Source organism: Hemitrygon akajei, unplaced genomic scaffold (assembly GCF_048418815.1).
Source record: "Hemitrygon akajei unplaced genomic scaffold, sHemAka1.3 Scf000033, whole genome shotgun sequence".
Classification (NCBI taxonomy): Eukaryota; Metazoa; Chordata; class Chondrichthyes; order Myliobatiformes; family Dasyatidae; genus Hemitrygon; species Hemitrygon akajei.
In genome coordinates, this window is record NW_027331919.1 from 11,490,515 (window position 1) to 11,515,776 (window position 25,262).

The 25,262-nt window shown below is 50.7% G+C and overlaps 2 protein-coding genes across 2 annotated transcripts in view; both read left to right on the top strand.

Annotated features, from left to right (window-relative positions):
* The first annotated feature begins 5,100 nt into the window (after positions 1-5,100).
* Positions 5,101-16,748, top strand: LOC140719862 (uncharacterized). Its single transcript, XM_073034785.1, has 6 exons — positions 5,101-5,187; positions 9,917-10,021; positions 12,921-13,355; positions 14,135-14,277; positions 14,839-14,903; positions 16,028-16,748. The coding sequence occupies exons 1-6, from the start codon at positions 5,142-5,144 to the stop codon at positions 16,215-16,217; spliced, it is 984 nt and encodes a 327-aa protein (XP_072890886.1). The 5' UTR covers positions 5,101-5,141; the 3' UTR covers positions 16,218-16,748.
* Positions 16,749-24,936: 8,188 nt separating this feature from the next.
* Positions 24,937-25,262, top strand: part of LOC140719892 (uncharacterized) — a 30,912-nt gene continuing 30,586 nt past the window's right edge. The window contains exon 1 of the mRNA XM_073034818.1: positions 24,937-25,003. Within this exon, the coding sequence (XP_072890919.1) occupies positions 24,937-25,003 (67 nt within the window). The remainder of the gene's footprint in view (positions 25,004-25,262) is intronic.

Below are 25,262 nucleotides of genomic sequence, written 5' to 3' on the forward strand. Positions count from 1 at the left end.
CTCGCTCCCTAACCCGCGCTCTCCTCGCTCGATACCTCTCCCATTATCTCCTCGCTCCCTAACCCGCGCTCTCCTCGCTCGATACCTCTCCCATTATCTCCTCGCTCACTAACCCGCTCTCTCCTTGCTCCATACCTCTCCCATTATCTCCTTGCTCCCTAACCCGCGCTCTCCTCGCTCGATACCTCTCCCATTATCTCCTCGCTCCCTAACCCGCCGTCTCCTCGCTCGATACCTCTCCCATTATCTCCTCGCTCCCTAACCCGCGCTCTCCTCGCTCCATACCTCTCCCATTATCTCCTCGCTCCCTAACCCGCGCTCTCCTCGCTCGATAACTCTCCCATTATCTCCTCGCTCCCTAACCTGCGCTCTCCTCGCTAACTCCCCACGCTCTCCCGCCCCCATCCGCCTGCTCAACTTGCACGCCTCTGCGCCTGGGTTCACTCTTTGCACCTGCCACCGGCCTACTGTCCTTGTTATAGTATGCCGCGCTTATCTTGCACCCACCATATCCGCGCTCTCTCGCTGCTGCGGTGTCACACCCCTTCCGTACTGCACAGCCCATTACTCTCCATTGTCGCATCTTCCCCATACCTATGAAAGTCTCTTAAAAATCTGGAATGTATCTGCCTTAAGAGTATAATGCCCAGGATCTCGTTCCCCACCTCCGGCGACTGCGCTCTCCTCGCTTCCCACCACCGGCCCGCACTCTGCATGCCCGAAACACCCCCTTCCCCCACCACCGCAACTCACTCGGCTCTCCTGCCGAACTCTCCTCGCTGACCCCAGCACTCTACCTGCGCCAGCCCCCTAAATCCCTCCACTGCGCCTGAACTACCTCATACCTCTCCCCACTCACAGCCTATAAACTTCCATATTTCTGTCGTCCCTGTGCTTTTCTGAGAGTCTCTTAATTGTTCTTCATGCATGTGCTCCATAATAACCCTCGGCAGGGCATTCTTGACTTCCCCTCTCTCTGTGGGAATTTATTAAAAAATAACTTACCCTAAATCTTCCTCCGCTTAATGTAAACAGTTGTACCTATATTAGTATCTCTTTAAAATCCCTAATGTACCTTCTTCACCCACCATCCCAAGCAACGTATTCCAGGCATGATCTACAGTGCGTTAAAAAAAACTACCCCCCATATCCCGATTGCAATTGTCACGTCTCACTTAAAATGTAAGCCCTCTTTTGTTTGATATTTCAACTGCGAAAAATATACTGTCCGTTTACTACGTCCATGCTTCTCATGAACTTGTAATCTGTACCTTCCTTCTCCTCCCCTCCAGAGAAAATAACCCAAGTTTATCCAAATTCATGTTATAGTCCATGCCCTTATAAACTCGTCTGCACCGTCTTCAAAGCCTTGACATTCCAGTTCAAATTCCAAAGTAAAATCTACTATCAGAGTAAACACGAGGAAATCTGCAGATGCTGGAAATTCAAACAACAACACACACAAAATGCTGGTGGAACACAGCAGGCCAGGCAGCATCTACAGGGAGAAGTGCTGTCGACGTTTAAGGTCTCGGCCCGAAACGTCGACAGCGCTTCTCCCTATAGATGCTGCCTGGCCTGCTGTGTTCCACCAGCATAAAGTAAAGTCTATTATCAGAGTGCCTACTTGTCATCTTACATAACACCGAGATTTTTTTTTTCTTTTTTTTTGTGCGGGTATACTTAGCGAATCTATAGAACAGTAACTATATTGTGTAAACATCAGCAACGACGGACTGTACACAGCTGTGCAAACGCAGATAGAAATTGCAGCAGGTCAAGTCGTTGTTGGTCCGGAGCAGACCGGTCTGTAGGCTTACACACCTGAACATCCCGACTGAAACAACTGAAATGTCCCTGTCGCTGCAACTTCCCAGACAAAGTGGGAGGAGGGATTTTATTCTGTTGATTTATTCCAATTGAATTCAAATTTCCAGCAACGTTATGAGGTGATGAATACATTCCCAATGCTCAATGCTAACTGCATGACGGAGAAAGGATTTCCACGTTATTTTATGAACACAACGATCAATGTCGATTCGTGGATATTGATATTCCGCAGTGTGAAAGGTTCAGCAGGAGCTTCACGCAGCTGATCCACTGCTTCCATAATTGAAGGAGTTGCTCTCTGCTGAGGGATATTAAATTAAGTGGATGAGACAAGACATGAGAAGTATAGTTTTAACGTGCTTGGACGTAGGTTTAGAGGAGATGTCGGAATTTTTTAATGCAGAGAGTCGTGAATGCGTGGAATGGGCCATCGGCGGCGGTGGTGGGGGCGAAAACGATAGGGTCTTTTAAGAAACTCCTGGATGGCCAAATGGAGCTTAGAAAATAGAGGGCTATGGGTAAACCGTAGGTAGTTCTAAGGTGGGGACATGTTCGGGACAGCTTTGTGGGCCGAATTGCCTGTACTGCGCAGTAGGTTTTCCATGTTTCTATGTAAGACGTGCCTATCACCTGCGATCCCATTGGACGAATAGAAAAAGCCTGACACTAACTTTGGGAATGGGAGAGAGAGGGAAGAGATAAAGGAGGGTTGAAAGGATAGGGGAGAAAGGAAGAGGGGAGATATTCAGAGACGGCCCAGTGAGGAGTGCAGTGAGATGGAAAGGCAGAGGGATAGAGAGAATAGAGAGACGGAACGAGCTGGAGAGGGAGAGAACAGGATAGTCAACATGTGACAGCAGGAGTTTGAGAGAGAGAGGACACAGAGATATAGGGAGAGGTAGTTGGTTGAAAAAGTTATATAGGGATGGTGAGAAAGAGAAGGGTGTGGGATGGAGGGAGAGGGAGTGGAGAAGGAGGGGTGGTAGTTGAAAACCCTTCTGAGTTTCTCTGAAGCTCCAGCTTCGGATGGCAAGACTCTGTTTTTCCGTTTGCTTTGCTGCTTACGGCTGTCTGCTGGGCTGACGTCCCTGATGTTTATTTTTGTTGTTGCTGTCTTGACGAATGGCCAGTCCGGGTAGCGCACGCCTTCAAGACTTCTCTCAAATACCTGCGCTCCCTGTCTTTAGCTGTAATATTGGTGGGCTTACACTCGGCGCCGCGATGTTCTGTTCTGATAACCCACAATTATGTTCTAATGGGTGATCAGAGTCAAACCGTAGATGGTGATCTGTCCGTGTTGGTTTCCTGTAAACTTCAATATCCAGATGTCCATTTCCTTTGATAAGGACTCCACAGTCTAAAAAAAGGCAGTCCATTGTTCTCGACGCGTCCGGTGTAAATTTAATGTTTTCATCCACCGAGCTGATGTGTTCTGTGAAGGCTTTTGCGTCATGGAGTTTGAGGTTAACCCTATAACAATTACAGCATGGAAACAGGCCATCTCGGTCCTTCCAGTCCGTGCCGAACGCTTAATCTCACCTAGTCCCACCGACCTGCACTCAGCCCATAACCCTCCATTCCTTTCCTGTCCATATACCTATTGATTTTTAATGACAATATCGAACCTTCATCTACCATTTCTACTGGAAGCTCGTTCCACGCAGCTACTATGAGTAAAGAAATTCCCGCTCGTGTTACCCCTAAACTTTTGCCCCCTAAATCTCAACTCATGTCCTCTTGTTTGAATCTCCGCTACTCTCAAAGAAAAAAGCCTAACCATGTCAACTCTAACCCCCTCATAATTTTAAATACCTCTATCAAGTCCCCCCTCAACCTTCTATGCTCCAAAGAATAAAGACCTAATTTGTTCAACCTTTCCCTGTAACTTAGGTGCAGAAACCCAGGAAACAAATCCAGGACAGCGTAGGAACTTGACCCAGGTTTCATCCCCATTCCTCAGCCAATGATCGGCTGATGTTCCAGTTCCCTGGGCTTGCTACTGCCTGATAAAGATAGCTGGGTCAGCGATAGTGTGTGTGTGTGGGGGGGGGGGGGGGGCGGTGATAGAGATGTTACAGTGATATTACGGTGTGGGCAGAATGCAGAGAGATATAGAGACAGAGAAGGAGGAGATAGAGCTGTTACGGTGAGGGAGGAGAATAGACAGAGAGGGTGAGATAGAGAGAGATAAACATGGCGTAGCGGGTAGGGAGGCGGGAGACAGAGACACGGTGGAGAGAGAGTGAGAATAGAAAGGGAGAGGGGAGGTAAAACGAGGGGAGCGGGAGAGGAAGATACAGAGGAGCCGGAAGGCGGGTAGGGAATTGCGGAGGGAGGAGGCGAGGACTCCACTCTGGCCCTCACCTTTCCGTGTGCCGAGATGTACTTGTCCTGGTTTTGTGATTCTTCACGGAGAGACAGAGACACACAGTCAGAGACGGCAAGAGAAGGGGGGAGGGTGAGTGTTCCTCACTCACCTCGGTGGGATTTGGGTGTTTGTCCCGGGGCCGCGGTTTTTCATGGACAGAGGGGATGAGCCGGAGCAGTGGAAGCGTCCGACGATCAAACCAGGAACCGCCGGGGCGATGTAAATCTCCAGGACCATGGATTCTCTGTATTAGTGACACAAATCTCACCGAGATTCCCTCCAATTCCACTTCATTGCTCCTGTCCTCTCTGTCTCTAGTCCCCTCCCTCCCCACTCCACTCGCTCAAATTATTTCCTCTCTGTCCCGCTCATTCGAGAACTCTCTCCCTCCATCGTCATTCTCTCTCCTTCACTCCTCCCTTCCATGAGCCCCTCTTCACCCATCCCGCTCTCCCTCTCGTCCCCCTTCTCCTCTCCGTTCCTCACATTCCATCTCTTAATCTCTCTTTCCCCCGTTTGCTCGCCCTCTCTTTACTCCCTCTGTCTCTCAGTCCCTCTCCAAGTCTCCCGATCCTCACGTTTGCTGTCTCCATCTCTTACTTTCCCAGGTCACGCCTCACACTCCCCCTGCTCTCTTTCTCTCCAACCAGACTGCCCCCTGTTAGCCGCTTCTCTCTCTCCGGCAACACCAATCTCTCTCCCTCCCCCCTATCTCCCCACTCTCACTACTCATTGCCGCGCCACCCTCGACTCACTCGATCACCCTCCCCAACATCCTCAATCTCTCTCCTCCCCCTGGTCTCTTTATCAGCTGCTCATCCGGTGTTTGTTTGTGTCGCTCTGATCCCCTTATCAACACGGGCATCCTCTGACAACGGTTACTTCCCCTCGCTGAGCTCAGAGACGCAGAGGATCCTCGACAGGAGGACTGAGCGATACTTCCATGAATGCAAAATTCGCCAAGATGGAATCACGGTCTCCTTCCAGAGGTGAGTGGGGCAGAAAGATGAAGGGAGAGAGCTCCATTACGTGTCTAAGCACGGGTGCGTTTGATCGGACAGGTGGAGGGAGTTTAGCTCTCTGGCTGAGTCCTGGAGTGTTTGCTGGAACGCTGTGGACTGAGCTTTACTCTGTGCCGGACCCCGGGAGTGTGTGATGGGATGGTGTGGAGGGAGATTCACTCTGTGTCTGACCCCGGGAGTGTGCGATGGGACGGTGTGGAGGGATATTCACTCTGTGTCTGACCCCGGGAGTGTGTGATGGGACGGTGTGGAGGGAGTTTCACTCTGTGTCGGACCCCGGGAGTGTGTGATGGGACGGTGTGGTGGGAGATTCACTCTGTGTCAGACCCCGGGAGTGTGTGAAGGGACGGGGTGGAGGTATATTCACTCTGTTTCCGACCCTCATTGCACTGTGCCGAGCTGAACCTGGTGTGTGGTACGTTGGACCTAATTTCCCGGCCCTGCCTGAGCCCCGTCTCCGGACAGATGGACGTCAGTTTCATCTTCGTTGCTTGGGCTGTGTTTAGGTGGCGTGTCCAATGCTGTTGAGAAATCTCAGCACAAGCGTGGAGCTGACAGGAGTGATTCCCTGATTGAGAGGGAACTCATGAGAGCGGGATTGAAGAGGGAGCACAGTGAACGGGTGGCGGTGTGTGTGTGGAAGAACGGGGTGTAGGGATCGCCGTGGCAGTGACTCTGTGGGGGCAGCGTTAACAAAGATGTAAGGAGAGGGTGGCGTGGGAGAAGAAAATGCCGTGGGAAGGGGGTCGTGGTGTGAATGTCGTTGGAGGGACGCTGCGGGGGAAGGGACAGTGAGGAGTGATCACTGGGTGATGACAGGTGATTTAGAAGAACCATTGAAGGAATGTTTAGATGCGAACGGGAATGGGAGAGGCGGTGATGAGGGGGAGATTTCGATAACATTTTAATATCCACTCTCTCTCGTTTCTAATCCCACTATTCCCTCTTTCCACTTCTGCTTCCTACCTCCCCACTCTCCCTTTATCTGTTCCCCTCTCCTCTTCTCTGTTCCTTTCTTTCTTACACTGTCCATTCACTTCCCCTCTCTTCCTTTCCCACACCGATTTCCCCCCTCTGTCATCCCCTCTCTCCTCTCTCTTCCCCTCCTTCTCCCCTTCATTCCTCTTTCACCCACACCCCCTCTTCCTCCTTTCCCCCTTTCTCCACTCTCCCCTTTTACAGCTCTCTCTCTCTCTCCGTCCTCTCCCTCCTCTCTTCCTGTCTCTCACCTTCTGTCACTCTTCACTCCATCTGTCTCTCCCTCTCGGTCCCCTTTCCATCATCTTCTCCCACTCGTTCCCCACTCTTCTTTGACTTCTTCAGCGCACCATCTCTCTGTGACTTTACCTCCAGGGAACCATGTCCCTGTAGCCTTGGGTCCCTCTGTTCTACAACACACCCCAGGGTTCCTATCAGCCTCTGACTCCACTCTCAGGGAACCGTATCCTTGTACACCTGGGTCCATCTGTTCCACAACACTTCCCATGGTCCCTGTCTACCCGTGACTCCACTTCCAGGGAACAGTGTCCCGGTAGCCCTGGGTCCCTCTATTCTACAATACTCCCCATGGTCCCTGTCTACCCATGACTCCACTTCCAGGGAACCGTATCCTTGTACTCCTGTGTCCCTCTGTTCTACAACACTCGCCATGGTCCCTGTCTACCCATGTCTTCACTTTCAGGGAACCGTGGCCCTGTACCCCTGAGTCCCTCTGATCTACAACACTCCCTAGTTTCTCGGCCTACGTGTTACTCCACTTTTAAGGAATGGTGTTCCTGTATCTTGGGTCCCTCTGTTCTACATCACTTTCCTGGAGTCCCCTCTCCCCAATGTGCCATCTAGGTTGTCATACTGAAATTCGATAGCTCGCACTTCTCTATTCTAAATTGCGTTTACCTCCTCGGCACAGCTCCCCAGCCAATCGAGATACCACTATTGAGATAGCTATATTCTCAGTTTACCAAGCAACCAACGTTAGTTCCGTCTGAAGATTACCAACCGCACCTTGTATAATCTGCCACAAATGGTAAATAGAGTTCACAATGATCACTGGATCCACCCGAGTTTCCCTGGTGAACACCATTAAGACGGGCTTCTACCCTGGGAAAGGACCATCGACATTTAATGTCTGTAAGTCAAGACATCTGTGCCGTCGTTTAAATCTATGCACATTACATCTACCATCCCTACCTTTGGGTCCTCGATAACCAAATGGATCCCATAGATCTCCATGGGCTCCACATCATCCTCCAGAGTAGTTTACCATCTGGGCCGTTGATGCCCGGCTGATATCAGACTGCTGAACCGTCCCCTAGCAAGATAGGATGGACTCTTCACCTCACAATCTCCCTGATCGTGACCTCACTGTCCGCCTGCACCTCTTTTCCTCTGTACGCGTGACACTTTATTCTGCACTTTGTGATTGATTTGCCTTGTTCTCCAATAAAGTGACCTGTATCTATAGATGTAACTGGGATCTCTCCTGTCTGTGATGTATATAAATAATCTGGAGACAATGTAGATCAGTGGGTTAGTGGGTTTGCAAATGGGCCGAAGATAAGTGGTGCTGTGGAAAATATTCCAGAAGACCATAAGACTAAGGACCAGAAGTCGGCCATTCGGCCCATTTAGTCTGCTCCGCCATTTCATCATGAGCTGATCCAATCTCCCCTTTAGTCCCATTCCCCCGTCTTCTCACCATAACCTTTGATGCCCTGTTTACTCAGATACTTATCAATCTCTGCCTTAAATACACCCAATGACTTGGCCTCCACTGCCACCCGTGGCAACAAATTCACCTCAGATTCAGCACCCTCTGGACAAAAAATCACATCTCTGTTCTGAATGGGCGCCCTGCAATTCTCAAGTCATGTCCTCTCGTTCTAGACTCCCCCACCATGGGAAACAACTTTGCCACATCCACTCTGTCCAGGCCTTTCAGCATTCGATATGTTTCTATGCGGTCCCCGCTCATTCTTCTAAACTCCAAGGAGTACAGTCCAAGAGCGGTCAAACGTTCCTCAAATGTTACCCTCTCATATGTTGACCCTATCATTCCCGGAATGATTCTAGTGAATATTCTCTGAACACTCTCCAATGTCAGCACATCCTTTCTTAAATAAGGAGCCCAAACTGGGATATTCACTGGGATATGGATCATTTACAGATATGGGTTGGAGAAAGGGCAGATGCAGATTAACCCAGTAAAAACGGAAAATTTTGTTCTTTGGTATGACAAATGCGAAGAGAAGGCTCACTATTAAAGCCAACGCCCAGAGCAGTGGGATCTTGGGGCCCAGTGTCATTGCTCGTGGCTACACAGTTTGATAGGATGTTTGAGAAGTCGAATGCCATGGTACCTTTATTAGTCGGGGCGTTATGTCAGCAAGTCAGGAGGTTATGATGCAACATTATAATGCTCAGATTGAGCTGTATCAGGCGCATTGTGTAGAGTTCCGGTCACCACATTATCGGAAGTATGTCGGGGCTTTGGAGAGCCTCCAGAGAGGGTCAACAGGACGCCGCCCGGATTCGATGACGTGTGTTACAACGAGAGGTCCGGCACTTGGGTTGTTTTCCCTGGAGCGGCGGAAGATGCGAGGAGATAGGACAGAGGTTTATAAGATTATCAGAGACACAGACAGAGTAGACTGACAGCACCTTATTTTTTTTTTACTCAGAGTTGAAATGCCCAGTAACAGAAGGGAATGTACTCGAGAAAATACTGTGAGTCTGTTATGTGCTGAACTGCTTGCTCGGCCTTCTCTCTGTGATAAGAATAATCCAGTTTCCAAGTCTACCAGGCGGAATGCCCTGAACAGGCAAAGCCGAGATTATTATCCCGGTTTTCATCCGAGTTTTCCCCACAGACAGCAAAGGTCTCAGTGCGGATCCGTGCCCAATGCCACTTGTCACTGACGTGCATCGCAAGCTTGTGAATGAATCTCGCATGAGAGGGACAAAGACAAAGGCCCGTCAGAAGTCAATTCTTTAACGCCCTACCTACCTGTACCATCAACGCAAGATCCCTTTGCAGGTCGGCATTTAAAATACCTGCCGTTAACTCTGTTCTTACCCTGCCCTGCCCCTTTACATTTGACTTGGCAAAGTGCAAAACCTCACACTTACCCGGGTTAAACTCCATCTCCCTTTTCCTCATCCACAGTTACAACTGATCGATATCCCACTGAATCCGTGGGCGATCTTCCACACAGTCCACAATATCACCAAACTTTGGGCGATTCGCAAGTTTACAACCCACCCAATTCCAGTTTCATCCTTGTCTGTCCGATACATCAAAAATGCCAGAGGTCCCGGGCAGGTCACTGCGGAACACGATTAGTCTCAGACCACGAGCGAGAATAAATCCCATGCGTCACTTCCTCTGGCTCGTGTGGGCAGGCCAACTCAAAGTCGAAAGCTCAGTATTCACAATACATTTATCATCAAATCTTTATTCAAATATTTACCAATCTCTGAACAATTTACAACTACGAAAAATCAATCAGACATTAGACAGTCTTTGCCGAGTACAGGATTTGGGATTGTCAAAGACGCCGGCTGGAAAGTGGATGAGATTGAGAGAGGCGGGAGGGGGTGATCGTGGTGGAAGGAGAGAGCGCGGGTGGCGGGTGGAAGGGAATCCCACTGGGGGACACGGCTGAATTCACGTACACGCTGAATGGTCTCTCCACAGCTGCACATGAACAGGAGCCGAGACATAGACCGTGCCGTAAGATCTGCCTACTCTGCCTCGTTACGTCCGTCCTCGTCGCGATAGTTGCCGGGCTCTCGATCCATGGTGAGACAAACAGACTCCGTGTGGAGTCAGACGGTAAAGAAACGGAGTGGATTCAGGTGACCACGTAAAATCTCACAGTGACGCCGACACAACCCTCACTTTTGACACCAACACGCTAATTACCGTGACACTGATACGCCCCACACCAACACCCCTTCATGCTGACTCCGACTCGCCAATCAACGTGACAACAATAGCACCCTGACAGTGACACGGTCACGGACACAGAACCCTCGTGTCACCGATGGGTTTCAATGAGATTCCCACTTCACCCTTCTGACCTCCAGTGAGTCCAGGCCCAGAGCTATGACATGTTCTTCATTCGACAAGCCTGAATTCATTTTGGTGATTCTCCTTTGAATCATCTCCAACGTCAACACATCCATTCTTAGATAAGGGGACCCACAGCAGCTCATAATACTCCACCTGAGGCCTCACCAGGGCTTTATAAAGACTCAACATGAGATCCTTGCTTTTGTGCTCTGGTCCGCTCGAAATCAATGCTAGCGTCTCATTTTCCTTCCTCACCACAGACTCAACCAGCATATTCACCTTCAGAGAACTCTGCCTCTCTCCGTTGTTGAGGGGTGGAGTGACACCTGCAACTTCCGAGTCTCCGGAACCAGGGCAGAATCCAATTCTTCTTGAATAAGCCTGAGTGATGACCCACGATTTCTTCAGCTGCCTCCTTCAGAACCCTGGGTGTAGACAATCTATTCAAAATGACTTATCCACCTTCACACCTCTCACTTTCTCCAGCACCTTCTCTACACATGGCACCGTTACTCACTTCTGCCCTCAGACTGTCTCAAACACTTCATAACCCTGGGTGTAGACTATCTATTTAAAATGACTTATCCACCTTCACACCCCTCACTTTCTCCAGCACCTTCTCTACACATGGCACCGTTACTCACTTCTGCCCTCAGACTGTCTCCAACACTTCAGAACCCTGGGTGTAGACAATCTATTTAAAATGACTTATCCACCTTCACACCCCTCACTTTCTCCAGCACCTTCTCTACACATGGCTCCGTTACTCCCTTCTGTCCTCAGACTGTGTCCAACCTCAGGCATACTGCTGGTGCCTTTCACAGTAAATACTGAAGCAAAATATTTATTCCGTTCCTTCACCATCACCCTGTCGCCCATTACTATCATTTTCCAGTGATCCAATATCTACTCTCGGCTCTCTTTTACACTCTATATATCTGGAGAAACATTTCATTTCCTCTTTGATATATTTGGCTTTTTAACATTGCAGTTCCGTGACTCGATCCACAATGATTCTGCACCTGACGATCCTCTGTCAATACTCTCCAATGGTTTGATTTCATTTATTTTGCCAACAATGCCAAGCCTCTCTATCAGCCTACATGCCTTGTTTTCCGCTACAAGTTAATAGATAACATAGAATAATAAATAAATAGTTAAACAAACAAACAAATAAATAATTATAAATAGATAGATAGATACATTTTAGTATATAGAATAGATGATAAATCGAGCAAAACAGAAATTCGATATATTAAAAAGTGAGGTAGTGTCCAAGTGTTCAGGTTCCATTTAGAAATCGGGCGGCGGAGGGGAAGGATCTATTCCTGATCCACTGAGTGTTTACATTCAGGCTCCTGTTCCTCATTCCTGATTGTAAGAGTGAGAAGAGGGCGTACCTGGCTGCTGGAGGTCCTTAATAATGGTCTCTGCCTTCCAGGGAAAACGTTCACTAATATTGTCCTGGGTACTTTGTAAGCTGACAAGCCTCAGAAAATTCTGCTGCTACTTTCGGTCCTGTACAGTAGCTCCTCCATGCCAGACAGTGATGCAGTCTGTCAGAAAGCTCTCCACGGTACAACTATAGACGTTTTGGAATGCATTTGTTGACGTGCCAAATCCCTTCAACTCCTAATAAATTATAGCCGCTGTCTTGCCTTCTTTATAACAACAATGATATGTTGGGACCAGATAGATCCTCAGAGATCTTGACACCCAGGAACTTGAAGCAGCTCACTCTATCCAGTTCTGATCCCTTTATGAATTTTGGTATGTGTTCCTTCGTCTTAACCTTCCTGAAGTCCAGAATAAGCTCTTTCGTCTTACTGGCGGTGAGTGCCAGGCGGTTGTCGCCTTGCCAGAAATCTGTCAGATTCACCAGAATGATCTTAAACTGGAATCTGAAGTTCTCTGATCATAGTTGTCTTCTCAAAGGAGGTGAAAACATCTGGATGAAACAGGGAGAGTCAGTAAATACTTTGCCAGCTGATCTGTGCTGAGCCAGCAAGAGATTTAAGATATGCATGGGGCCTTATGGCACTTTTCGGCGGGCTTAAGTCATCGCGAGCAGTCGCTTGTTTTCCAGAGAGCCAGAAAGAGGTTTAAAACCTGACCCGGCCTTTTGGGATCTTTTTGCAGTCTTCTGTCATAGCGATTTTTTGGGCAATTTGCGATGGCTAACAACGAGTTAGACTTAACCGGAGCGGCCATTGTGTGAGTGATCCAGTGTTAGAGTGGAGGGAATAACCTGGGTGTTGCGGGTCATTCTTCATCCAGCTGATACAGATATCTAAAAGTCGGTCGCTGCAACAATGCTTCAGGCACCGACACACCTCGCAGCGTGACAATTACACGCACTTCACCATGTCACCGACACGCCCGTCACCATCAAACAGAAATTCATCTCAGAGTGACGAGAAGTCATCTTTCACCGTGACACTGACACATCCCTCACAGGAACACTGAAACAGCCTTTCCGTAACACTGGCAATCTCCTCTCCGTGACAAAGACACACCCCTCTCCACGACACGGACACAACCCACAACGTGATACCCACACTCCCCTCACTGTTGACCGACTCGTGAATCACCGTGACACAGACACACACCTCACCATTTCTCTCAGTGTTACAGATCCGTCAGTCTCTGCTCGCCTCCGATCAAAAGTACCTGAGACTTTGGGAGCAACATCAGGAGATGAACAGGACCCAGTGCCAATGTCCAGTACAAATCCACGAGCCGAACTCAACCCTGGAATCCATGACATCAGATAATTCCGTCTTGGATCTCTCCCAGAGCACCTGTCTAAAGAACATTTCCGTCCCAAGCAACAACGTCTCCATCCTCGAACATACATTGTTTATCCTCGAAAGAAACCACTCCATCCTTGAAAACAAATTGTTCGCCCTGGAAAGCAACCTCTCGGTCATGAGCACCGATCTTTCCGATCAGCATCAAACGCAAACCGATCTCCGTCACAACTTCAGTCACCTCGAACTGAAGTGTAGAACTCTCAACGAAACCAAGGCTCAAATCTGCCAGCTGCTGACCAGCAGAAAAGGTGAGAGAACATCCGCCATTCTCCCGCTCCTATACCCTGTGGCCGATCTCCTGAATGTGCAATGAGAAGGTCCGATTGGAGAGACACTCACAGTCTGACTCCCGGTGTGTGTGATGAGACGGTGTGGGTGGAACGACACCCAATGTCCCACTCCAGGAGTGTATGGACAGGTGGAGAGAGTGCCACCTAGTGTCTGTACCCGGGATTGCATGATACAGCGCTACAGAGGCAGCTTCTCTCAGCGTCTGGCATTGCTGCATAGGGACTGGCATTCTGCGTTTGACACCCGGTGTTTCTGTTAGCAGCTGCGCTCTCTGTCTGACCACGAGTATGTGTGACTTGACAGTGTGGATAGAAATTCTGTCTGTGGCCGACCCGACAGTCTATAATGGAAATGTGTGGAGGGAGCTTCATTCTGTGTGACCACGGGAGTCTAAGAATGGACTGAGTGCAGGGAGCATTACTCTGTGTGACAGCGGGAGGGCGTGATGGAACGGTGACGAGTCAGTTTGACTCTGTCTAACCACGGGAGTGTGCGATGGGACGGTGACGGCTGTGTTGCACTCTGTGTCTGACATCAGTGTGTGTGATAGGACGGTGTGCAGCAGATTTTACACTCTGCCTGACTACTTCAGTGTGTCAGGGGATGGTATGGAGGGAGATTCACTCCGTTTTGGACTCCACTGTTCTGTGATGGGACGGTGTGGAGTTATCCTCTATCTGTATCTGACTCTCAGCTGACGTAATTGACTATACTGTTCCTTGTTCCTGATTTCCAGATAAAGTGTGTTCCCAGGACTGGATCAGAAATCAAGGCCTGTGTTATTTCATTTCCACGTTTGAAAGTTCTTACGAGGGGGCGAAGCAACTTTGTTCTATCTCTGCTTCAAAGCTTCTTGAAATAAATTCAAACGAGGAAGAGGTATGTGACAGATTGACAGAAGAAATATCCATATCAGAGTGAATCTACCTCCACACCGTCCCATCACATTCTCCCGGTGACAGACACAGAGTGAATCTCTCTCCACACCGTTCCATCACACACTCCCAAGGTCAGACAACGAGTGAATCTCCCTCCACACAGCCGAATTATATACCCGGGGTCAGACACAGAGTGAATCTCCCTCCACACCGTCCAAACACACACTCCCAAGGTCAGACAACGAGTGAATCTCCCTCCACACCGACCCTTCATGTACACCCAGGGTCAAACACAGAGTGAATCACCCTCCACACCGTCCCATCACACACTCCCGGGGTCAGACTCAGAGTGAATCCCCCTCTACACCGTCCCATCACACACCCCGGGGTCAGACAGAGTGACTCTCCCTCCACACCGTCCCATCACACACTGCCGGGGTCAGGCACAGCGTGAATCTCCCTCCACACCGTCCCATCACACAGTCCCCAGGTCAGACATAAAATGATGCTCCTTAAATTGTGCTCGATTTCAATCATTAATGATGGCAATTTAACTTCACAGAATTTTGTTAACAACGCTGTCCGCGGAGAAGACAGTTCATACTGGATCGGAACATGCAAAGCCGGGTGAGAGTTGGGGTCATGTCGGTTTCGGAGAGGGATTGGGCAATGGGATTTATTTCGAGAACTGACACAAGTTTGTGGGGGAAGTGGGGTACGTGGTGCTTTTGGGGGATGCATATGTGCTGGATCACTGGGGATATTTTCAGGACAGAACCAGGTCAATGGGGAGAGTGTAAGGCGGTAGGATTATTCTGTGGCCTTGCATCCCCTGCAGGAACAGACTGGGCAGTTCGATTAATTTGGAGACGAACGCAGTCTGAGGGAGTAAAGTGGAAAGGGGGACTATTTTGGGGACTAACATGGGTCCGTGGAGAGCAAATGCTGCGGTGGGTCTATTTGGGGAGGGACAGGGAGTGGAGTACTGCGATTAATTTGAGACTAACACGGTGGGTGTCTAATCTCTGTGGGGTGAGATTAGTCAATGCGGTTGGTTTGGGGACCGAGACGGGCTCTTGGTAGGGAGCGGACAGTTGGTTTAATCTGTGGGCTGTCATGGACTGTGGGAAGGGAGTGGAAAGTGAGAGTGTTTTGGTGATTGGCACATGTCTGCAGGCAGAAGGTTGGACAGTGGGATCATATTGGCAACTGGCACGGGGCTGTGGGTGGAGAGCAGGATGTACGAGTGCTTTGAGGCCTTGGGACAGAGAGTGTATCAGTGTGAGTATTTTGGGGATTGAGAGGGCTGTGGGGAGAGTGGAGCAGTGTGATTAGTTTGGGGACAGACACGGTTCCTTTGGAGAGAGTGGGTCTGTGGGAGTATCTTCGGAACGGAGACAAGGTCGTGGGGAGAGGCCTCGGCTCTGGGAGTAATTTGAGGAGGGACAGGGTACAGCGGGGAGAAGATGTGATCGTGGGGTTATTTTGGGGAAAGACACAGCGCAGTGAGTAGAGTGTTGGGCAAGGGATTATTCGGGGACTGACACTGCGCTGCGGAGAATGGGTCAATGACAGTATTTTGGAAACTGGAACAGATATGTGTGGAGAGAGAGGGTCAGAGTGAGTATTATGGGGACTGACACCGGTCGGTGAGGAGAGATTGAGACAGTGGGAGTATTCAGGGGACTGACACCGGGCTGTCTGCTGGAGTTGTGTTGTCCCTTTTGAAATTGTTTATCTCCCCTTGACAGGGAAGCGTCCTCGACCGTCGTGTACAAGGTGAACGCTGGAAAGTTCGAATGCAGTGAATGTAAATTCAGTTGGCTTGGAAGTTGCAAAAATGATCAGCACCGTTTCATTTGTGAGAAGCCTGCAGCTTTGTTCCCGGATATTCCTGAAAAGATCCGGGATCTCTGTCAAAATCCCGGGGAACCGAGTTAAATCAAGTGGCATCATTCTCTTACCCCAATTCCAGCTCTCTCCCAGACTCTGACAAACCCATCCGCTCCGCCTCTTGCCCCTACACTAATCTCCTCTCTCTACCTATGGCACTCTTACTCAGCATCTCGCTCTCTCTTTACCCTCGTCCCTCCAAACTCTCGCTCTCTCATAACTCCTCCCCTGCCATCTCCCCTTATCTGATCCCCATGTTCTTTCCCGTCACTCTCAGGCCTCCCGCTCCCAGTATCAAAGGACTGTATAGGATGTTTACCGCCTGACTCATTATCTGTGACTTATCCGCCCTGGGCTTTGTATCTTTGCATGATCAGTACGTCGCAAGAATGCAAAATTAATGTAAGATGCAAAAAGAGAATAAATACTGCAAAAATGTGGACGCGGTGTCATACATTCAAAAATATGATGCCGGCGGGGCAGAAGGTGTTTCTCAATCTCTGAGATTTTTGTTTCTTGTTCCTCTTCCCCAATGGTAGAAATGAACAGGGAGTTTTTCCCTGGGCGAGCGGCCTCAGCGATGGATGCCGCCTTGTCGAGGCACCGCATCTTGACGATGTCCTCGATGTTGGGGAGGGTTGTGCCCGTGATGGAGCTGGTTGAGTCAGCATCCTGCTGCCGCCTCTGGCTACCTTGTGCATTGCAGCCGCCGTACCAGGAGGCGATGCAATAATTCCCAGCGATCATTTGTTCGTCTTCAATGAAAGACCAAACCTTCTCAAACGGCTAACGTTGTAATTCCTTCTGTAACGAGAGATCTATGGTGGTGATGGGAAATGTAGAGTATGGTCTGGAATACACTGAAACGCAGACTCGAAATAAACAAGACGACAGCAAATGCATCTGAAGTTTATATCGCAAAGAATAGTTCTCGAAGTGGATCTCCTACGGTTGAGCACTGAGTGCTCAGCACGGGGACGTCAACGACAGACTTTCCATGAAGCAATGTTGACAGGCAATAATTGTCAGTCTGAGTCTTAAAAGGGAAGTGACATCTCATCACACTCCGGGGAATGGACGTGCCGACACTTGGTTGCCTGGCGCTGTTCAGTCGGGAACATGACACGTTCTCCGTGTTTTCATGAATGTGTTGGTCCCACCAGGACAGATCCACTGAGATGCTGACACCCGGCAACACAGGAACCTAAAATCAGACCATGAGATATAGGAGCAGAATTAGGCCATCGAGTCTGCTGCGCCATTTCATCATGTCTGATCCAGGTCCCCCTCAGCCCGAATCTCCTGCCTTTTCACCGTACTCCTTCATGGTCTGAGTAATCAACAATCTGTCAATCTCTGACTTCAATATATCTAAAGTCAGACTCCACAGCCGCCTGTGTAACCTGTTCTACATATTTACCAAACTCTGGCTGAATATATGCCTCCCAGTCTCCGTTCTAAAAGGACGGATCTCCATTCCGATGTGGGTCCACCGGTCTCGCCACGGGGAACCTTCTCTCCACATCTACTTTGTCGAAGCCTTTGAACATTCGATCGATTTCAACAACAACCCTCTCTCCGCCGCCCCCTCATTCTTCTGAGTTCCAGCCATCAAACGCTCCTGATCTGATCAGCGTTTCAATCCCGGAATCATTCCCGTGATCTTCCTCTCAACCCTTCCCAATGCAAGCTCATCTGGCCGGTATAGATAAGGGACACAGAACCGCTCACAGTATTTCAAAGTGAGGCCTCACCAGTGCTTTATAAATTCTCAACGCTACATCATTGTTTTCATATTCTAATCCTCTCGACAAGAATGCGAACATTGTATTTGGCTTCCTCGGCAGGGACTCCACCTGGAAATTATCCTTTAGGGTATCCTGCACGATGTCTACCAAGTCCCTTTGGAACTCATGTGTTTGAATTCTCTCACCATTTATTAAACAGTCTATGCCTTCATATCTTCTAACAAAGTGCTTGGCCATACACATTCCGACACTGTGATCCACCCGCCGCTTCTTTCCACATTCGCCCAATCTCTCTGAACCCTTCTGTAGCCTCTCTGCTTCCTCGACCAGACCTGTAGATCGGTGACGTCACAGCCGATCTGAACTGACTGAGGTTTCCCGATGAGGATGTCCATCATCCAGTTACAGAGGGAGGTTCACTGGCCCAGGATCTGAAAGGAGGATTAGATAGATAGATAGATAGATAGATAGATAGATAGATAGATAGATAGATAGATAGATAGATAGATAGATAGATAGATCGATAGATAGATAGATAGATAGATAGATAGATAGATAGATAGATAGATAGATAGATAGATAGATAGATAGATAGATAGATAGATAGATACTTTATTCATCCCCATGCGGAAATTCAACTTTTTTTCCAATGTCCCATACACTTGTTGTAGCAAAACTAATTACATACAATACTTAACTCAGTAAAAAATATGATATGCATCTAAATCACTATCTCAAAAAGCATTAATAATAGCTTTTAAAAAGTTCTTAAGTCCTGGCGGTTGAATTGTAAAGCCTAATGGCATTGGGGAGTATTGACCTCTTCATCCTGTCTGAGGAGCATTGCATCGATAGTAACCTGTCGCTGAAACTGCTTCTCTGCTGAACGCCGAGCTGTTGTCAGTCAACAGCAGCCTGACGGTGGTGTTGAATAGTCCAGGTGGTCCATGGTCCAGGGGAGAGCAAATTAGATTGTATCCGCGGTAAACCTATAGTGGAGTTCGTCACATTATAGTGGCCATGTCCTTGCTGGAGAAGGGGTTGACTTTGGGTATGACCAGCCTCTCTACACACTCAATCACAGTATCTGTGAGAGTCACTGGGCAATTGTTGTTAAGGCAGCTCTCCCTACTCTTCCCGGGCACTGGTGTGATTGTCCCCGTTTGAAGCGGGGGGAAATTCCGACTGAAGCAGAGGGAGATTGAGTATTGTCTCGGACTCTCCGCCCTACTCTACAGTCCTCCGTCACCTTATCCCTTAAATTTACCCCTCCTTGTCTCCGCCAGCCCCTGTATCACCTATCACCCTGTATTTCTCTGTCACCCACTCCCTCCAAGATCCTCATTCCCCGAAACGCGCCTCTTCCCCTACTGCACCACGGCTCCGTCAGGCCGGTTCAAACGCCTCTCTGTCTGTTTTCACAGAGAAATACGAGTGTAATGGCGGAGTGTTAACGTCTGGTGCTATCACGCTCTCCTTCCACTGGGTATCGATCTCTTGGATTTGAGCCTCTCTCCCTCTCATCACCCCCGACCAGTGACTGAAAACTCAACATCCCTTCACTGCCCTCCCCTCTCCTCCGCTACCAACCCCATCCTCCTGCTCTACAGTTGGCGACACACACATAATATCTCTGAGGCAGAGACAGAGTTCAAGACCACAGGAAGGCCGAAGCGCTGTTGATTGCTGAGAGAGGAAAGCGGGCAGAGAGGAAGCTTCTCTCTTTTTCTGACCCCGGGAGTGTGTGATGGGACAACGCTTAGGGAGCTTCACTCTGTGCCTGACCCCGGGAGTGTGTGATGGGATAGTGTGGAGCGAGATTCACTCTGTGTCTGACCCAGTGAGTGTGTGCTGGGACGGTGCGGAGGGAGATTCACTCTGTGTGTGACCCCGGGAGTGTGTGATGGGACAGTGTGGAGCGAGATTCACTCAGTGCCTGACCCTGGGAGTGTGTGATGGGACAACGCTTAGGGAGCTTCACTCTGTGCCTGACCCCGGGAGTGTGTGATGGGACAGTGTGGAGCGAGATTCACTCTGTGTCTGACCCAGGGAGTGTGTGATGGGACGGTGCGGAGGGAGATTCACTCTGTGTCTGACCCCGGAGGTGCGTGATGGGAGGGTGTGGAGGGAGATTCACTCTGTGTCTGACCCAGGGAGTGTGTGATGGGACGGTGCGGAGAGAGATTCACTCTGTGTGTGACCCCGGGAGTGTGTGATGGGACAGTGTGGAGCGAGATTCACTCTGTGTCTGACCCAGGGAGTGTGTGATGGGAAGGTGTGGAGGGAGATTCACTCTGTGTCTGACCCAGGGAGTGTGTGATGGGACGTTGCGGAGAGAGATTCACTCTGTGTGTGACCCCGGGAGTGTGTGATGGGACAGTGTGGAGCGAGATTCACTCTGTGTCTGACCCCGGTGTGATGGGACAGTGTGGAGCGAGATTCACTCTGTGTCTGACCCAGGGAGTGTGTGATGGGACGGTGCGGAGGGAGGTTCACTCTGTGTCTGACCCAGGGAGTGTGTGATGGGACTTTGCGGAGAGAGATTCACTCTGTGCCTGACCCCGGGAGTGTGTGATGGGACAACGCTTAGGGAGCTTCACTCTGTGCCTGACCCCGGGAGAGTGTGATGGGACAGTGTGGAGCGAGATTCACTCTGTGTCTGACCCAGGGAGTGTGTGATGGGACGGTGCGGAGGGAGATTCACTCTGTGTCTGAACCCGGAGGTGCGTGATGTGACGGTGTGGAGGGAGATTCACTCTGTTTCTGACCCAGGGAGTGTGTGATGGGACGGTGCGGAGAGAGATTCACTCTGTGTGTGACGCCGGGAGTGTGTGATGGGACAGTGTGGAGCGAGATTCACTCTGTGTCTGACCCAGGGAGTGTGTGATGGGACGGTGCGGAGGGAGGTTCACTCTGTGTCTGACCCAGGGAGTGTGTGATGGGACGTTGCGGAGAGAGATTCACTCTGTGCCTGACCCCGGGAGTGTGTGATGGGACAACGCTTAGGGAGCTTCACTCTGTGCCTGACCCCGGGAGTGTGTGATGGGACAGTGTGGAGCGAGATTCACTCTGTGTCTGACCCAGGAAGTGTGTGATGGGACGGTGCGGAGGGAGATTCACTCTGTGTCTGACCCCGGGAGTGTGTGATGGGACGTTGCGGAGAGAGATTCACTCTGTGTGTGACCCCGGGAGTGTGTGATGGGACAGTGTGGAGCGAGATACACTCTGTGTGTGACCCCGGGTGTGTGTGATCGGACAACGCTTAGGGAGCTTCACTCTGTGCCTGACCTGGGAGTGTGTGATGGGACAGTGGAGCGTGATACACTCTGTGTCTGACCCAGGGAGTTTGTGATGGGACGGTGCGGAGGGAGATTCACTCTGTGTGTGACCCCGGGAGTGTGTGATGGGACAGTGTGGAGCGAGATTCACTCTGTGTCTGACCCAGGGAGTGTGTGATGGGACGGTGCGGAGGGAGATTCACTCTGTGTCTGACCCTGGGAGTGTGTGATGGGACGGTGTGGAGGGAGATTCACTCTGTGTCTTACCCAGGGAGTGTGTGATGGGACGGTGCGGAGAGAGACTCACTCTGTGTGTGACGCCGGCAGTGTGTAATGGAACAGGTTGGAGGGAGATTCTCTCTGTGTCGGATCCCGGGAGTGTTCGATGGGACGTTGTGGAGGGAGTTTCACTCTTTGCCTGACCCCGGGAGTCTGTAATGGGACGGTGGATAGGGAAATTCACTCTGCGTTTGACCCCCGGGATGTGTGTATGGGCATTGATGAGTTTCTCCGTGTCACTCTTTCTGTCTCACTCTCTCTCCCTGCGCCAGTGCGGACACTCCCCACCTGCTCCCTCTCTGCACGTCCATCATTTCGAAAGATACGTTCTCTTTTCCCCGCGCATCTGACTTACAATGGAGAGTGTGACCGATCCCGATTGCGATGATAAAAATGGTGACGAGGACGTACCTGTCCAGCGGGGGCGCCTTTCCAGGAAACCGAACAGTGGGCCGCTTTGTTATCGGATATCCGTCAGGTGCGAGTTCAGTGCGGGCGAAAGAGATTGGGAAGAGAGTAAGTATGAGAGTGAGGGTGGTGGAGAAAGGGAGAGGGGAGAGTGAAAGAGAGGGCTGAGTGAAAAGCACAGTGAGAAAGATAGGGATAGGGAGACAGTGTGTAGAGTGCGTAAGCGAGCTGGACGGAGGAACGAAATTGAAGCAGGCTTGGGATATTCATGGAGGATAGAGAGGTGGGAGGCAGAGAACGAATCGTATAATAAGTTTAAACCGAGAGAAACGGTCTCAGATTGAGAGCGTAGGCAGGGACTTGAGAAAGTGAGAGTGGGGGAGTGAGGAGAGGGGTGAAAGGAAGGAGGTTGCGGATAGGAATGGTGTGGGAGAGAGAGAGGGAGTGGGAAAAGGGCTCATGGGCATGGTTAGAGGGGGGATAGAGGCGTAAAAGAGAGTCGGGGGAGAGTGAGGAATATGGGGAGAGAGATGAAGAAGGGTGGTCGTAGAGGGAGAAAGGAGACGATAGAGACGGTGATGATGGCAAGAAGGGTAATATGGAGGGGGAAGAGAAAGTTAGAAACAGTTGTAGAGGGAGGGTCTGTGACAGATGCAGATGTACCTGTGGGGGAGAGACAGGAAGTGAAACGGATAGGGAATCCGTGGCTGGCGGCCACGGAAAGAGACTGAGAGACAGGGAGGAAGGAGCGTGAGGACGGAGAGGGGAGGAACCGTGAGATGGAAAAGATCGAATAGGGAGAGGGAGCCAGAGTGGGAAAAAAACTTCTGATTTAAATGGAGAGGAGAGTGAGACAGCGAGGGTGGAAGAAGAGGTAGGGCAGACGACGTTGTTGTAGCGAGTAGGAGAGTGAGGCTCCGGGGAATCGACTCTATCCCTCACCTTGCCGTGCGCCGCCATCCGCCAGGATATTTCCGTCCGGATTTTCCGAGCCTTCACAGAGAGGCAGAGACCCACAGTCAGAGACGGCAGGAGTGGAGGACAGGGTGACGAGGCAGATCTCTCCCAGATGTTAGCCAACCCGCAACCCTCCTCACTTCCAACATCCCCCTCTCACCACTCTACCCCGTCTGTCTCTAACTTCTCTTTGAGAATCTCCTCCTCCTTCTGAGCGAGGGACCCACGAGGCAGGGGGGAGAAATGTTCTTGCCTATATTGTTCAGCCCCACCTGCACTCTCTACTCCACTCCCAATGTTGATCCGAGGCTCCAACCTGTCCGCACGATAACTCGACAGCGATCCCTTCCCACTCCCCCCCGTTTCTTATCTCCTCCTGTCCCGTTGCTGATTGCCTCCCCCTCTCGAAACATTAATTCCCTCTCGCGCATCTCCTCTCTCCACTTCACTCCCATGAACCTACCGCCCTCACATATCGCTTGCATGTCCCTCCCTCCCCCTCTCTCCATTCCCTCATCCTCTGCACCACCATTCGTCCCTCTATTGCAAAACTCGCCACTTGCTCTCCTCGCCTCTCCACAAAGAACAGCAGAGGACAATCGGAAACTCATCCTAACGCGAGATACAAGAGAAAGGAGGGGTGCCGGGTGGGGGGAGTGGGTGGGTGCGGTCCCTCTGTCTGAGGTGAAGGGAGGGTGGGAGGGATGGATGCAACGGGCGGAGATATGAGTAGGGAGAGAAGGGGAGTGATGAGGGAGGGTGGGGAAGAGGTAGAGGGAGGGGTGGGGTAAAGGGAGAGGGAGAGAGGAGTGTGGGGTGTGGGAAGTGGGACAGGAAGAGAAAGGCGAAGGGCTGAGATATGTATAGTGGGAGGAAGCGGACAGGGGAGGTTAGGGAAAGGGAAATGAGTGAAAGAGGTGACGTAAGGTAGCGGTGGAGTAGGGAGGGAGGTTGAGATACAGGAGGAGGGAGAAAGAGAAGAGGGAGAGAGGATCGTGGGGAGTAGAAAAGCGGATACAGAGGGCGGGATGGAGGGCAGGAGCGATATTGGGAGGGTGGAGAGAGAGGCGAGAAGTGTGGGGAAGGGAAGGAGCAGGGGAGTAGGATGTGGGAGAAATGGAGGGGAGTGGTGGGGCGAGAAGGTGAAGGCGACAGAGGGAGGGAGACAGATGAGGGAGGGGACCAAGGGGACGGAGGCAAGGGGTGGGGCAAGGAGAGGACAAAGCAGATTTTGGAGGTGGAGGAGAGAGAAGGGGAGGTGAATATAAGTGTGGGTGAGCGAGTGGGAGGGAGGAATGAGGTCACGGGATCACTCACTCACTTTCCGCCACCTCCGTGAATCATTCCCGCATCCCCCGGATCAGCGCGACACTTTCGGCATCCTCTCCCGTTCTTCGGTGCGGCAGAGGGATTGCCCGATAGAGGACCGGCAAGGAAGTACCCTCTCCTCCTCCTTTTCCTCTTCTCGACTCGACACCTCTAATCTTCGTCTCCGCTGTGACCCCTTCACGACTTCTCTGGCGCTCTCTTCCTTGCTCTCTCCCTCCATCGTCTACATTCCTTCTCCCTCACCCCTCCCTTTGCAGCACTCCGCTTTCCTCTCTGTAACAATCTCTCTCCCCTTCCTACCCTCCTCTCCGCACTTCTCAATTCATCTCTCTCTCTCTTCCTCACGTTAAACGCGCCCACATTTCTCTCTCTCTCCCAATCACCTCCCCCTCTATTTCTCTACCCATCTTCCTCATCCCCTCCCGTTTTCTCATCTCCATCATTATCCCTTCACTCCTACCTCTCTCCCATCACTTCCCTCAAACCCCGCAGTCCACTGCCACCCACTGCCACCCTTCTCTCCATCCACCTCTTTCTCCTCACTCTCACTACTCTTCCCACCGCCACTCTTATCTCTGTCGACCACCCTCTAGTACACTCTCAATCCCTCACCACGGCACCTCCCCACCCCCAGCTCTCGGTTCCTCTTTATCAGCTGCTCAACTCGTGTTTGTTGGCGTCGGTCTGACTCCCTTGTCAACACAGGCTTCCTCTGACAACGGTTGCTTCCCCTTTCTGAGCTCAGAGACGCAGATAATCCTCGACAGAATGGACGACAGCGAGACTTACATGAATAAGAAACCCACTAAAAATGCCGCAGGGGCTGCATCCCAAGGTGAGTGGGGCAGAAAGACGGAGGGAGCGAGTTTCAATCTGAGACTGACTCCAAAAGCGTGTGATGAACAGTATGGATGGAAACCCTTCTGCGTTCGACCACGGGGGTTTGTGATGGCGCAGTGGGGAGGGAGATTCACTCTGAGTCTGACACCGGGAGTGTGTGATTTGACGGTGTGGAGGGAGATTCACTCTGTGTCTGACCCCGGGATTGTGTGATGAGTCGGTGTGGAGGGAGATTCACTCTGTGTCTGACCCCG

Excerpts from the sequence above, each read along its gene's own strand:
- LOC140719862 (XM_073034785.1), top strand. The coding sequence starts at position 5,142 with ATGAATGCAAAATTCGCCAAGATGGAATCACGGTCTCCTTCCAGAG. Across the intron at positions 5,188-9,916 it reads ATCACGGTCTCCTTCCAGAG|CTGCACATGAACAGGAGCCG; the intron begins GTGAGTGGGGCA and ends GTCTCTCCACAG. Across the intron at positions 14,904-16,027 it reads ATCGGAACATGCAAAGCCGG|GGAAGCGTCCTCGACCGTCG; the intron begins GTGAGAGTTGGG and ends TCCCCTTGACAG.